At 41.8% G+C, this 15,334-nt stretch overlaps 1 protein-coding gene across 2 annotated transcripts in view; it reads right to left on the bottom strand.

Annotated features, from left to right (window-relative positions):
* Positions 1 to 605: 605 nt before the first annotated feature.
* EDNRA (endothelin receptor type A) overlaps positions 606 to 15,334 on the bottom strand; it is a 34,973-nt gene continuing 20,244 nt past the window's right edge. The window contains exons 3-7 of one of the 2 annotated variants that reach the window (XM_077814461.1): positions 9,484 to 9,682; positions 6,237 to 6,389; positions 4,395 to 4,528; positions 3,830 to 3,938; positions 606 to 746 (exon numbers count right to left, since the gene is read on the bottom strand). In XM_077814461.1, coding sequence (XP_077670587.1) covers positions 606 to 746; positions 3,830 to 3,938; positions 4,395 to 4,528; positions 6,237 to 6,389; positions 9,484 to 9,682 — 736 coding nt within the window. The remainder of the gene's footprint in view (positions 747 to 3,829; positions 3,939 to 4,394; positions 4,529 to 6,236; positions 6,390 to 9,483; positions 9,683 to 15,334) is intronic. The other variant, XM_077814462.1, reaches the window with a different exon arrangement.

Raw genomic sequence — 15,334 nt, 5'->3', positions numbered from 1 at the left:
CTATCTTTGAATAGTGAAATTCTAATTTCCCAGCTAATGGATTGTCTCATTCTGTAAAATTAAGTAAATAAAATACAGGTGTGGACTGACACATTTCCAGATAAAAGCTTTTAAAATTCATGCTAAACATACTTTTATACAGAATATATTCACCACTCAGTTAAATGTTTCCTTTAAAAAGTGGCAAAAAGACAGAGATAAACTATATCCTCACAGATTCCATATTCAACATCTTCTGAAAATCCCATGGTGACTAATTCTAATCGGCCATCAAGTAAAAAGATGGCTAGGTCCAGGTACATACGGGACACTTCCTGCTTGGGTCAAAGACTGCAAACATCCTGCACAGTGCTGTGTGAGACTTTCATTTTCATAAGAAGGTGATGTAATTTTCAGAGACAGCAACATTGTCAAGAGGATCCCAATTTGCAGATCTTTAAATTTATAGTAAATCCATTAAATCACCTCTGAAATTAGGTAGAAGGGCAAAGAACTTCTGAATGGATCATATTTTGTGGAACACTCAGTGGATTTCCTGTTTAAACAGCTTTCATGTGACATTTTTTTCCTCCTGGATTCTGAAGTGGTCTCAGTGTCCTTCAGTCTCAGTTTATGCTGTCCTTATGGCTGCTTCGATCTGTATTGTGGTTATTTAGTTCATGGTTTTTCCACTGAATGCTTGTTCCATTCATTGGCACTGACGTCACTAGACTTTTGGACTGGTAGCAGCAACAGCAGAGACATGACTGGAAAGAAAAAGGGTTCGAAATAACATAAATCTAGCAACTCTCTATAGAACTATATTCTGTCTTCAGATGTGTGCATAAGATTCCAAGTGAAGAAGTGGGAGCTGCACATAGGCAGAGTTTGGCCTTAAAAATGCAGGTGATTCTGTAATTGCCCATCTCTATGCCACAAAATTAAGGCCTGATCTTACACTCCTTATTTAGACAAAATTTTCACTTCACTGAATGGGAATTTTGCCTGACTAAGGTGTGCAAGTTGAGATCCCACCACACTTCTGAAGTGTAATGCATTGGGTGATACATTCCACACTACAGCAAATCATCCCTTCCAGTCCTGCAAACTACGGCAGTGTTCCAAGACAAGGACTAGTAGTAGCAGACTGGCGGGGGTGAGGAAAACAAGAGGAAACCTTTAGATCCTCATCCTCTGCCTTTCTTTCCCTCCTTCTTCTTTCCTCCTATCCTTTCTAAGAAGCAGAGAGAGTAAGAGCAGGAGCATACTTTTTTTTTTTTAGCCAGGGGAATGGTGAGGATGATGACTCAAGCCTATGCTGCTGGATTCTGCACCCGCTGGGAGTCTCCATTACCTCTTTTGAAAAGTGCAACAGCACAACCTGCTCCCTCAGGCTTTCTCCCCCTTTCATGAAATACAAAGTCTGATCCTAGGCAGCTGGGATTTCTGACTGCTCTGGAGAGGGAAGGGGAATGAGGACTGGGATTCCAGCAGCAATAGCAGGACTAGTGACCTCTCCGGGACATAGCAGCAAAAGAGCTTTGCAGATAGGCAGAGCTAGACTCAAGTTAACTGTATTGCGTATTTGTGGGTTGGGATGTAAAATAATTGTATTGATACTCAGATAGGGGAATAATTTAATTGTAACATGGGAGAGTGGATTGAATTTATTGTTTTTGGTATGGGAGATATGGGGGTGGGTTGTAGTGAGGGGATGAGAGGCATAAATTAATTGTCTGACAGGGGTGGGGGCTGGCCTGAACTAATTGTATTGGGGCAGGCAGAGGGACTGAATTAATTATATTGGAGGCAGCTGGGTAGGTCCAACTCTATTTCCAGCGCCATTTCTCCAGGTATCCAATGAGAGGTCCAGGCAAAGATCCTTTCCACAAACCCACCAGTCCCCAAGCACCCTGGGCAGGGATCGCTCTTGCAACCCCCCGCAATTTGTAACCGCTTGCAAACTTGGTTTTATTTCATTCATACAGTGTGGAAGTATCCTAAAAACCCCCTCTAAATTAGTGCATGTAATGCTGAACAAAACACATGTGTTCCACATTGTAACCATTTGTCACATGATTCATTGGCTTGGGTCACACATTGGCAGGTTTGCTTTCTTTCCTTTACTTATAATCATAGACTCATAGAAAATCAGGCCTGGGTAGAGACTGTCGAATTGTGGAATTCCACGAATGGCTATGCAGGTGGTGTTGGAGAGAAGGCTTTGGATTCTTTGACCATGGAATGGTGTTCCAAGAAGAAGGATTGGTAGGCAGAGATGGGCTCCACCTAACGAAGAGAGGGAAGAGCATCTTCACAAGCAGGCTGGCTAACCTAGTGAGGAGGGCTTTAAACTAAGTTCACTGGGGGAAGGAGACCAAAGCCCTGAGGTAAGTGGGAAAGTGGGATACCAGGAGGAAGCACAAGCAGTGGAGCACAAGAGGGGAGGACTCCTGCCTCATACTGAGAAAGTAGGATGATCAGCAAGTTATCTTAAGTGCCTATACACAAATGCAAGAAGCCTGGGAAACAAGCAGGGAGAACTGGAAGTCCTGGCACAATCAAGGAATTATGATGTGATTGGAATAACAGAGACTTGGTGGGATAACTCACGTGACTGGAGTACTGTCATGGATGGATATAAACTGTTCAGGAAGGACAGGCAGGACAGAAAAGGTAGGGGGAGTTGCATTGTATGTAAGAGATTAGTATGACTGCTCAGAGCTCCAGTATGAAACTGCAGAAAAACCTGAGTTGTCTCTGGATTAGGTTTAGAAGTTTGAGGAACAAGGGTGATGTCGTGGTGGGAGTCTGCTATAGACCACCAGCCAGGGGGATGAGGTGGACGAGGCTTCCTTCATGCAACTAACAGAAGTTACAAGATCACAGGCCCTGGTTCTCATGGGGGACTTCAGTCACCCCGATATCTGCTGGGAGAGCAATACCGCAGTGCACAGACAATCCAGGAAATTTTTGGAAAGTGTAGGGGACAATTTCCTGGTGCAAGTGCTGGAGGAACCAACTAGGGGCAGAGCTCTTCTTGACCTGCTCCTCACAAACAGGGAAGAATTAGCGGGGGAAGCGAAATCCTAACAGCTAAGGAAACAATACATATTTTAAAGGGTCAGCTGGTTTCACAGTCCCCACCCCACCATTCTACTTCTTTCTACTGTGCTCTTCACTCTCATCTTCTCTCTCACTTTACTACTTTTGTTGTGAATGGGTACTTTAGGAAACACCGACAACAGCAATCTGGAGGCACAGTGTGATAAGTAAAGCAGGTTACTTTAGCCCAAAGTTTTCAGGTGTCCATTTTGAGTTCTTGTGAAAAATGGACTATACAGCTGTCCAGCAACTCTGAAAGCCATTCCACTTTTATAACTTCCAGAGTTTGGGTTTAGTTTCCTAACTTTGGGCTTCCAAATTTGAAAATTTGAGCCAAAGTGTGGTTTCCTGATTACAGGCAGATTGGGATTTCGGCCAGACATATTCATCATTCTAAATAGATGCTAATATTGGGAGAAATGTGATCAAATTAATTCCACTCCATGTATGCGCATTAAGTGGGTAGACAGTACCTAAGATGTACATGCATAGATCACTGAATGTTTGCCTTGGTGGAGTTTGTCAAAATTCTGTTTTACCGGTTTAGTGTCAACACTGCATGGATAGTTCCAGCTCTCAGTCTAGTATATGTACTATGTGACCTTCTAGCTAATAAATTAGATAACTTCATACCTTTACATGCTCTTCCTTAAACTTTATAAATACCTTTATTTATCATTAAGTACATTAATGGAGCATGTCTGCGGGACATCTACATAAAAATGTCTCATGCCAGAAGTCTTACCTGGAAACAGTTTTTAAACTTCTTGCTCACAAAATAGAGAGCTATGGGGTTTATACAAGAATTCATGGTTGCCAGGTTAATGCTGATGTAATCCAGTGGCAACAAGAAACTAGGCAACGAAAAAGAAAGTAAAATAATTACAACTCTTTACACATAGTAGGGGCATAAGCATAGCACATGAATACTTTTCTCTGATGCACAGGCCAATTCTCTACTGTCTATACTGATCTTCTTCTAGCATAGGCAATGTGTCAGCAAAGGCCTGTCTGAAATAGCTAGTCAGACATTCCAGTTTGGAAAAATGAGAGGAAGGTGAACAAATAATGGCAGTGGTCCAAATTCTGCTCTATCATGAAACCTCATTGGAATGGAATCCCCTAAAACTGAAGGATATAATGGAAGAATCAGAAAATGGAAGAGTCAGCAGTTATAACCTTCTAGTGTCTGGCTCTGACTGCTTAAGTTACCAGTTCTCACAGCTGCATGAGCAATCACATTAAACTCTAAGTAACATATCACCCTATATTTTTTCATTCTAAATGGTTGAGGTAAGAAGATACAATACCTGAACAGTTCACATCTGTTAGGGTCCAATTCATTGTATACCATTTTCTTCAAAATTCGGCTCAAATGGAGAGGAAACCAGCAAAGGGCAAAAATCACTACCAGACAGAAAACTGTCTTTGCAACTTCTCGACGCTGAAGGAAGAAAGCAAAGAAAAAGATTACTGATACATGTCAGTCACATTGCACATGTAAGGGCAGGGAAGTGATAGCAGCACAAAAATAGGCAGTCTAGATAAAAGCATGCACTTAAGATTTCTTGTGCCCAATCCTGCAGTCTTTGCTCATGCAAAACTCATGTTTATTCAGGGACAACTATTACACTGAGTGGGAGTTTTTGATGAGCAAAGACTACAGGCTCAGGCCTTTACAAATGGTTTCACCTTGTCAATGCACACGTCTTGTCCAACAGGTGTGGGTTAGTGAAAGGAATTGTGCGGGGGTTGAGAATATAGCTGTTGCCTCTGCAACTGCCACTGGAGTACAACATGCAGGTTAAGCCTCTGTCGTTACAATTTTCAGCCACGTAACTCCAGTTAATCTCCAAATATGACTTAATATTATTATTGCTTCTTTCTTGTAATAGCAGTTATCAAAATATGAAATCTGATGTAACTTTGATTTCTGTGCTAAGAATGGGGCTGCTGCTGCCATGAGCACAATTAAGCATTAATGTGAGGAAGGGGAGAAAGTGAGAGAGCAAAAGTGACAATTGAAAGGACACATTTTTATAAACTGAGGCACAAATCCATCTTGGCTGAGTTTTGGAGATCACAGCAAGGGGGAAGTGGTGGAAGGAGTCTGAAATCTGCATGGTGGAGGATATAGTCTTTCCTTTGGGCCGCCTGACTCTGGCTCTATCCCCTTTCAAGCACAGCTGTGGAGAGCACTCTCATAGAGCTGACTTTGTATTATGAACAGGGTATAAGTCCTAGCACTCCCCCTTGTGCAGTGAGACTGCACAGGTACAGCCTTTAGAGGGTCATTCACAGCTGTAGACAGAGGGTCAGGATTTGAGGGGGTGAGGTAGCAGTTGCAGCCTCCTCTCAGACCATAATTGCAGGGACTTGCCTGAAGGTTTTAAAACAGCAGTCCAGAAGGTAATCTAGAAAAGAGCTGCAAACCAAGCAAAGTACAGTCTGATATTACTGTGAGTGACTTTGCACCGTAATCAGTGTTTACACTAGACTTCTTTTTGCCACTCGTGGTTGCAATGATGGGAACATCAGTGTAAACAAGACATGGGTGTTTTTATCACTATCTAAAACTGTTCAGAGTAAGAAGAGATGAGAGAGTGGTAAAAATGCTGATGGCACCCCGAACCCTGTCTACACTAGCACTCTTACTGTTTCTACCACCAGTACAACAAAGGGTGATTTCCGCAAAAAGTCTAGTATAGACAAGGCCAAAGGGTTTATAACCAGGATGCATGATCCCTAGCTCTAGCTCTTTGCAAGAAATGTAAAGTATTCAGCTGAGGACCAGGAAAGGACCAGCAGAGCTTTATGTTCATGGGCAAAAATTCAGAAAACATATTTTTGCCAAATCTTTGTAGCAGCATTCCAAGTAATTTAGCCAGTAGAGATTTAAGGTTAAAGAGAGGGTGAGCAAGACTCTCACACTTTCTTAGGAAAGGAAATAACATGCAATCTCCAATATCTACCTAGTCTATAAATTACTCTTGTGTTCTGGGTTTGGTTGAATACCTCATGGTCAGAAGTCACCGGTAACCTCACTTTCTATTTCTGGAATTTATTTTATTAAAACCTGTTTTGAAATGTTTATAAACTAACTGCAGACACAGCAGCAGTGTTTTCCCAACATTGGATTCCCTAATATTTACCTGCTTAAGATGTTCACTGAGGGCAATTCTCAAATTGCTGTTCCTTCTGTTTAACATTTCACAAGTCATTAGTGTGTAAAAGACAGCCGTACATGCAAGTGGCACGCAGAAATAAAATCCAAACAGCCACCAATCCTTTGCGTTTTTGTAAAACTGAAGATGAGAAAAAAAAGAGAATGATTTTTTTCCAAATGCAATGCAACAGACAACAGAAATATAACTGAACATGTGGTGGTTGATAGTCGTTCTTCTGAGCCTATTAACTGGAGTGAACTTTGTGCATTCTTGTTCCTTCTAAGATGTGTTTGTGGTGGAGTAGGATTCTGACTGTTTGCAGAAGATTTTTTCTGAGGCATCATCAAGACATTTCTCAGGGAACTAGATAAATATATCTAATTCCTACTCCTGATTTATCATCACTTGTTAATTAGCCCGAAGTTTTAAAGGGTTTGAATTAGTCATAAACCTGTATTTTAATCTCCATAATGGTGTGACTAAACACATCCCTTATGCTAAACTGAGTAGTTACAAGGTATTCTTTCACCAAGCTTTACACCTAGCATATTACGCCCTTGATTACCATGCTATTTCTATATTTAATATAGAGGAATCAGGGAGATGACCTTTAGCCTTGAATACTTTATAGAGATAAAACAGGCATTTGGTGGCAGCATAAACATTCAATTTACCCTGGTGATAACCTGTCTATAACTTTGTTACTATCTGTCTTGGGTTGGAAATTGCTGCTTGAGGAAGTGCTTGCTGGGTATTTATACTAATTCATGTAAATCAGTGCTCAACGCTTACCACACAACTGACTTGACACATTGAAACAAGCTGCAGGTTGACTCCTAAGTCCCAATAATAACACAAACACTAAACTGCATATGAAACCTCTAGGATAACAGGTCTTGATAAGAGCCTTTCTCAGCAAAAGTAATTTACCTTTTAAGGCTCCTGTAAACTGTTTTGGATTCCAAAATGGGCAGGTTAAAAATGTCTTGTAAGTGTAATCATCCTCAGCTATCAGTGGATAGATTACTAGTTGGTGTGCTTATGTAGTGGGCAGATAGAGGCCACTTAATGTGTGTTTGTCTGGAAAATGTGAAGCTTAAGACTGGCTGCTTCCAATGGCTTCAGCTGCCTGGTTAGTTTTACCTTTTATTTACCTGATACGCGTGCTATGTGACTTTCATGACAGGAAATCAGGCCCAACAATAACTTCCCAGTATTTTGCTACGTAAACTGCTGGTAGTGATTTAGGAGGCATATTACGTTTGACAAAACATTTACATATTTTATTCCTCTGTTGGCAGCTATATTTGCACACTTGAGGACATGCTGTATTCTATTTTCCCTTTTTAAAGAAGAGCTGTTTTAATCACCAAAACTCTCCATTGAAATATGACATTTTAAATACTTCCTGTCTCTAGGTTATTAGTTGCTGAGCCAGATGTGTGTGAAAGGGGACCACCCCCTTCTTTCTCAAACTCTTTCCCGTAGCTTCTTTATTCCTAATGGATGTGATCTTACTTGTAACATCACAGTTCCCACACCAAAATATCATGATGTTAATAATGGAGGATTATGTGTCTCCTAAACTACTATAGAAAGAAGTCAGAGGTCTGAGATCTTGTTTACGTATACTTCTGAACAATGCTCAGTTTCTGAAAAGGAACAAAATCAAAGCTATATTGCAAATTAATTGACATCAATTTAATGAGGTTGATTTTTTATCCACTCCATCAGTACAGCCATGGGTTACATGAGAGAAAATATATGTTACTAAGGGAACGCTTTCTCTTTGGACAGGTAGAAGGAAAGGAGGGACCACTGGTCATAGGCCTGATTGTGAAACCTTCATGCATGTTGACTATCACACAAATATTCCTATTGAAGCCAGTGGGACTGTTAGTAAGAAAGTACTAGTCAGGATAAGATTTTCAGAAATGGGCCCAATAGCACTTCTCCTTTAGAACGATTTTGGGTGTTAAGTAGGGTTTTAAAGCCCAGTGCACCCACCTTCCAATGAACCTCCCCACTGGCTAGGATATAACCAGGTCAAACTTTAGTGAACTTACTGCTTCTCCTGTTGCAAAAATAAAATCCAGAACTGAGATCTGAGAGGTGGTATTGGGAGGGAGGGAAACAACTTTACATTCCAGATGGGACTTCATAGGAGCACACCTAGAAAAGCCACTCAGGGCATATGATGAATCAGCACAGACCCCTCGTGCATTGGCCAAACTCCCTCCGCAGCTGACTTTCTGAATTGTGTTAGTTGGCTCTTTTCTCATCATCAGCATGTGAACGAGAGGATGGTGGGCTCTTTGCATAGCTGTATTCTCTGTGGGCAGAAGTTCCACCACTAGGGATGCACAGCCTGGGTTCTGGTAGCAGAAACCCAAAAGAGAGTCAAGCCTCACATTTTAAAATTTTTGCTGCCTGGGCTGGGCATTTGGAGATTGCCATTTGTCACCTTTTTGGCAGAGAGACAAGGACTGAGAAGACACACACAGAGGGAATTATTTTCCCTGCTCCAGGACGTTCCCCCAGGTCATGCTTGAAGCATCTTGGTAGGGGAATATAGGAAAACTTGCACTGCTGTTACCCATGATGGACCTGTTCTGTGCTCAAAAGGAACACCTCACTATCTACAACTCCCATGAGGACTACTGAGTGTGAAAAGAAAAGTTCAAATGAACAACAAAAAATACCCCCACAACCCTGACCAACTTGTAGACTCTGTATGCAGCATTTACTTATTGACATGTCCAAGTTATAAAACCTACAGCAAGATGTCTGTAAATGATTAATTAAGGAATCTGAGCTGCAAGAATCTTACTACAAAGTACAAAACTGGGCTGATTTAAGAGAAATAAGGATCCTTTTGTTTGCCTTGTAAGTCCACATGGAACTAGTTTTCTACAGGAAATGTGCATTTTAAACATGTTTCCTAATGCTCTCAGCCTCCTGGGATTCATGTCCTCACACGAGTCTTTCAAGTCTTTCAAAGGATAATGCTTTGGGGTCAGATTTACTTTTATTAGCTGCGGCTGAATATGGGAACTCATGACTAAAACTGAAGTTCCCTATCCCAGTTAATCTACTTTTTTTTATGAGTCTCAAACTTTAATGGATAAATAAAGCTTTGTTTCACTTTTCAGTCCGACATCCTGCAAGTGTCTATATTCTAATCTGTTGATTGCAAAAGAAGGAACTTTGATTACTTTAAAATTATACATACCATCATAAACTTGTTTGTAGCATTGAGCATGCAGGTAATATGATCTTCATCTTTGTATTTGAAAGGTATCATGACAAAACCAATTGCTTCTGGAATAGCCAATATAAAGGAGAGAATCCAAATGGAGAAAATTTCAATAGCAGTGATCATGGGGATACCAATTCCCTGAACACGACTCCAGGAGGCAACTGCTCTGTACCTAAAATAAAGAGATAAGCATGACATTCCAGACTATTTTCTTTATTAAGATCTAGAGCTCTTGGGTTGTCTTAACATGTCAGGAATGGTTCTCGATTCCTTAAACTCCCTCAGAATGGCAGCCTGAGATCTGTGTTACCTATGTGATAACAGAGGACCCTATTCATCCAGGAAACCTGCCACCCATAATGCCACCAGCAGCATTGTGGAACAGATCAGATGGCTGGTGGTAAACAGCTGAATGCAAATGTTTACATAGGGCAGCACTGTATCTGCAGGCAGTTAACTAATATTTTATATCCAGAGTAGGGTTGTCAATCTTCCTGGACTAAACTACTGGGAAAAAAAAAACAGACAAACTCATCACAAGCAGGAAAATACGTGTGTTTTGTTTACTCTGCTTAAAGTGCGATCTTCCATATATTTTAAATGCTAAAAATACTGGGTTTTATAGTATGGGGCAATTTCTAGCCTGGCCTCAGAATACAAATAGTAAGGGTGCTAGATAGTGCTATTGACAGCATGTCAGTTCAGTCTCAGTACCTACATCACTTTTCCTATGAGAAACTGCAGCACAGGGTAAGAAAGTCTGAAAATAAAATCCATGCTAAAAACAGTACACTCTTTTCCATAACGTTATCCATTTAAAAATAAAGAGGTTATTTTTCAGAAACAGGCTGTGGTTCTCTGGCAGCAGCAATTCACATATACTTAGCATTTGTAACAGGTTAGCAAAGGCAGTGCAATGTCAAAAGCTGGACTTCATCAAACAGTATATTGTCCCCCTGTAATAATCTAAAGTGGCCTGGTGGGCAGAATTCTTTAATCTGTTCAGTTCCGCTTTGCAAACTGTTTATGCTTAATTTGTTTGTTTACTTCCCCAAAATAGTAATAAATAAATATAGTATAGTAATTCCAGATGGGTTTATCATACTGTCTGTTGAAGAAGCATTTTTCTGAAGTTTGGAAAACAAAATAGGAATGCTAGAAATACTGTCCAACTCCTTACGCAATAGTTATGTACAATATGAATATGGGCCCACTGACACAGTAAAAATACCAATGGGAGACGTTATTAGTCATTGTAGGGCCTGGCGTATGTTCCATATACAGTCTCATTAATGTGATGAATTCATGTCTCATACAGCTTATGAATTCAGTCTCATACAGCAAGGATGTTTGGGAAATAGACTGAATCAATGGATGCAGGATTGGGCCCTTACTCTCAGAGGAAAACTATTGGACAGCAGGACTGTAGAATAATAGCAGAGAATATAAAAGTGGTAAGGTGCAAAGTGCTCAGTTTTTCATCAATTTAATAGTATACACACTAGAATCTCTCTCTCTGGTGTATACTGCCGGGTCATACAGCATACTTGCAAGACATGCTGGGGAAAGGCTCTTAGGCTTAAGTTATATAAGCTATTAAAACAGCCTAGGCCATTTTAGACTTGTGGGGTGGAGGGAGGAAAAACTCAAAAAAACCTTATTTTAAATGTATTCCTATGCTCTGAGAATGCCCTAAGAGTTTCAGGTGATCGCTCAGTCCCTGGAGGGCATATGAGACAGAGCTATAAGATCATCTAACTGAGCAAACTGTATTTGAATGATTTAAGACGTTACCCTCAGTAACAGAGCTGACTGAATAGTGAAAGAAATGTTGCCGTAATATTTATTCACTTTCAAAATCAAGTTTGTTTGATCACATCTTTGACCCTTTTCAATGTTGTTTTGTGAAAAAATTTCAAGTGCTTGAATTTTACTAGCAGGATCATTTCAGCACATGTACATGAATATTCATAGAAACTGAACTTTGAATTGTATGTTTGGTTGTAAAATTCTCATTCAGTCATGTGATATCATTTCAGTTCCCCAATTGGATGATGTATATAACCAATATTGTGTAATTGTGAACTGCAAATTACAGTCAACTACACTATCTGAAGTTCGTGCTGTTAGTTACTCATGTAACTTTTGTAACTGAGCGAATTGCAAGTTGTGAACCTGATTCTCTACTTCCCCACACTTTGTGCCGTCAGTTACACTTCTGCAAGGTAAACTATTATTCAGATTTGGTCATGTTTTACAACCCTTTTGCACAGCTGTAAATCACTATACAAGAGGGAGGGCAGTGGAGAATTGGGTCATGCATATTCAGTTATGATTTTTGCAGCTCACAATTCAAACGACTCATCAGACCAAGAATTATTTATTGAATGTGAATAATTTCAAATAAAGAAGAAATTTAATAATTTGATTATCAGAATTTGTTGAATACATTTTCATACAGAAATTATACGGTCAGCTGTACTCAATTGGTACGAGGATAACTTCAGTAAAATAGTGGTACTTTAATTTTACAAGAGTGTGTACTATGAACTATTTAATACACAGGATCTTTGTCTAGCCTCCAATGGCCTATGATTAGGTGTGTGAAAATGTTGCAGAGTTTGATGCCTTCAAACTTACAGAAATATAGTATGTATATCAGGGAAGTATAATAAAACAAAGGAGCATAATACAGTGCATTAAATTCCCCAACCTAAAAGCCATGTGTGTGTTTTCTGACTTTTCTTTTTCTTTTGTTTTTATTTTCTTTTTCTCGCCATTAATGTCCAACACATTCTATTCATCTCCGGATTGTTTTCTTTTCTCTTTTTCTGCATTTGTTATTCTCTCTATTCTTTGAAAAGCCCCATCTTCTTTCTTTTCAATCTTTAGCTTTCCTATTATGTTGTTTACCCACTTGCTTGCTCCTATATCATATTGTGTCCATCCCTTGCTGTCCTTCTCCTGTGCTCTCTACTTTCTTTTACTCTACACAGTCTTAATTATTTATCCTCACTTGGTCTTCATTGCCTCTAACCAGTCCTCCCTACTATTTGGCATGTATATAATGCTTTTAGATTCATAGAGTTTAAGACCACAAGGAACCATGAAATCATCTAGTCCAGGGGTGGGCAAACTACGGCCCAGGGGCCGCATCCGGCTCTTCAGACATTTTAATCCAGCTCTCGAGCTCCTGCTGGGGAGCAGGGTCTGGGGCTTGCCCTGCTCAAGCAGTCCAGCCAGGGAGCCAGGGTCTGGGGCTTGCCCCACTCTGTGCATGCCGTGCCTCCACACGGCTCCCAGAAGCAGCGGCATGTCCCCCCTCCAGCTCTGCACACTGCCCCCGCCCCAACCCCGCAGCTCCCATTGGCCTGGAACTGCGGCCAATGGTAGCTGCAGTGGCGGTGCCTACAGACGGGGCAGCATGCAGAACTGCCTGGTTGCCCCTCTGTGTAGGAGCCAGAGGGGTGACATGCCTCTGCTTCCGGGAGCTGCTTGAGGTAAGCACTGCCCGGAACCTGCACCCCTACCCCTCTCCCATGCCCGTGCCCCAGCCCTGATCCCCCTCCTGCCCTCCAAACCCCTTGGTCACAGCCCAAAGCACGCTCCTGCACCCCCAACTCCTCATTCCCAGCCCCACCCCAGAGTCCGCACCCCAGCTGAACCCCGCCCCGCCCCGCATCCCAACCTCTATCCTAGCCCAGAGTCCCATCCCGCACCTTGAACTCCTCATTTTTGGCCCTACCCCAGAGCCCGCACCCCCAGCCGGACACCTGACCCCCTCCCACACTCCAAGCCCCAATTTTGTGAGCATTCATGGCCTGCCATACAATTTCCATACCCAGATGTGGCCCTCGAGCCAAAAAGTTTGCCCACCACTGATCTAGTCTGATCTTCTGTATATAACAGACCTTTAAATATAACCCAGGTATCAGTGTTCCCTCTAATTTTTCCCACATGTGTGGAATGAATTTTGTTATATCACCTTTATATTGGTGCACATAATAAAATTCATGGGTCGGGGGTGGGGCTAAGGGGTTCGGAGTGTGGGTGTTGGGGGGATAGGCACCCCTCCTCTGGCCACGTCAGGTCTGAGCCAGGGCTAGGTTGGGGCCACGGGAGGGGCGCCCCAGTCACGGCAGGTCCGGAGCTAGATTGGGGCTGGGGAAGGGGTGCCCCAGTCGCAGCAGGTCCGGGCTGGGATTGGGTTTGGGCCACCCCTCCCCCGGCCGTGGTAGGTCCTGACTGGATGGGTTCCCTGAGCGCCTGCGTGGCACTTCATAGGCTACTGCACACCTGTGCAGCCGCACAGCTTACAGGGAACTTAGCTGGGTACCCCTACATTAATAGTTTGCCCAGTAGTTTGTGTTTGGCTAAAGTATATGCTCCAAAAAAGCATTCCGTCTTCATTTGAAGACATTAGGAGTTGGAGAATCCACCACTATCCTTGGCAGTTTGTTCCAATGGTTAATCACCCTCACTGTTAAAAATGTGTGACTTATTTCTGATTGGAATTTGCCTCACTTCATCTTCCAGCCAATGGTTCTTATGCCTTTCTCCACTAGAATAAAGAGCCCTTTAGTATCCGGTATTTTCTTCCTGCAGAGATACTTCTACACTGTAATCAAGTCAGTCTTAATTTTCTGTTTGATAAACTGAACTGACAGAGTTTTTAGAGTGTCTCAGTGGAAGGCTTTTCCCCGAGGCTTTGAATTATTTTTGTGCGTTTTTCCTGCACCCTCTCCAATTTTTTGAAATGTAGACATCAGAACTGTAAGCAGTATTCCAGTATAAGTCTCACCAATGCTGAATACAGAGGTAAAATCATCTATCTGCTCCTACTCACTCCTCCCTGTTTATATAGAAGTTAACAAACATTATGTAATCATCACAACAACCCTATTGTAGTTAAGTACTACCATCCCCATTTTACAGAAGGGGAAACTAATGCAGAAAGGGGAAGTGATTTGACCAAGGACAAAGAACGAGTTATTGTCAGAATCAAATTTAGAATAGAAATAATCCCTTGCTTTCAATCCTGTGCTAACTCCACTAAACCACATTGGTTCTCTGCTATTGATCTGGTTTTTTTGGGAAGAGACCACAATGACTGCTCACTAGAAAAGTCAGCTCAGCTGCAGCCAGCTGGCTGGTGGCTGGGAGGATATTTATGGTGACCACTCAGTGCTGTGGTTTATTGGCATAATCTTGCCCATCTGCATAGATACTGAAAACTTGGCTACCACTTGAAAGCCTATAACCTGGAGTTAGTGTTCCACACAGTACAGTATGCAGCAAAGGCTAAATAAGACCTTACACATACGGGATGAGATCCTTACCTTTACCCTTCACCTTACAATCATTGTCTGGGACATGAGCAAGAGTAAAAAACTCAGTGGGAAAAAAAAGCCCTGAGTGACCTAAGTTTTCCCAACATTAGGCAGTACTGTAGACATAGCCTTAGTCACAGTCAGGCACTGTGTAGAAAAGACTCAGACTGTAGCCATCAGCATGAACCAGAATTTAAAAATGCCTGACAGGGAATTGCAACAAATGTGTGTTTCCTTTGAAGGGTAAAAGACTGGTGTGGCACTGTCTGTCAGCCTCTAAAAACCTTCTCCACATATGAACAGTATTGTCCCCCTGGGTATAAACAGTTAAACCTTAGTTCACGATCCATGCAGGCCAGTTTCTGTGTGGGCCTGGGTAATGGGTAGGGTTTCATAATAGACAGATGCAGTTAAAGGCAGGGACAATCTTGCAAAAAGGAGCAAACATATGGTTCCTAAATCAGGGTTAACATCCACAAAAGATGATTAGAGGA

This window comes from Eretmochelys imbricata, chromosome 4 (assembly GCF_965152235.1).
Source record: "Eretmochelys imbricata isolate rEreImb1 chromosome 4, rEreImb1.hap1, whole genome shotgun sequence".
NCBI classification, from domain to species: Eukaryota; Metazoa; Chordata; order Testudines; family Cheloniidae; genus Eretmochelys; species Eretmochelys imbricata.
The sequence above is the reverse complement of the archived record's forward strand: the minus strand, read 5'-3'. Positions and strand labels throughout refer to the sequence as shown.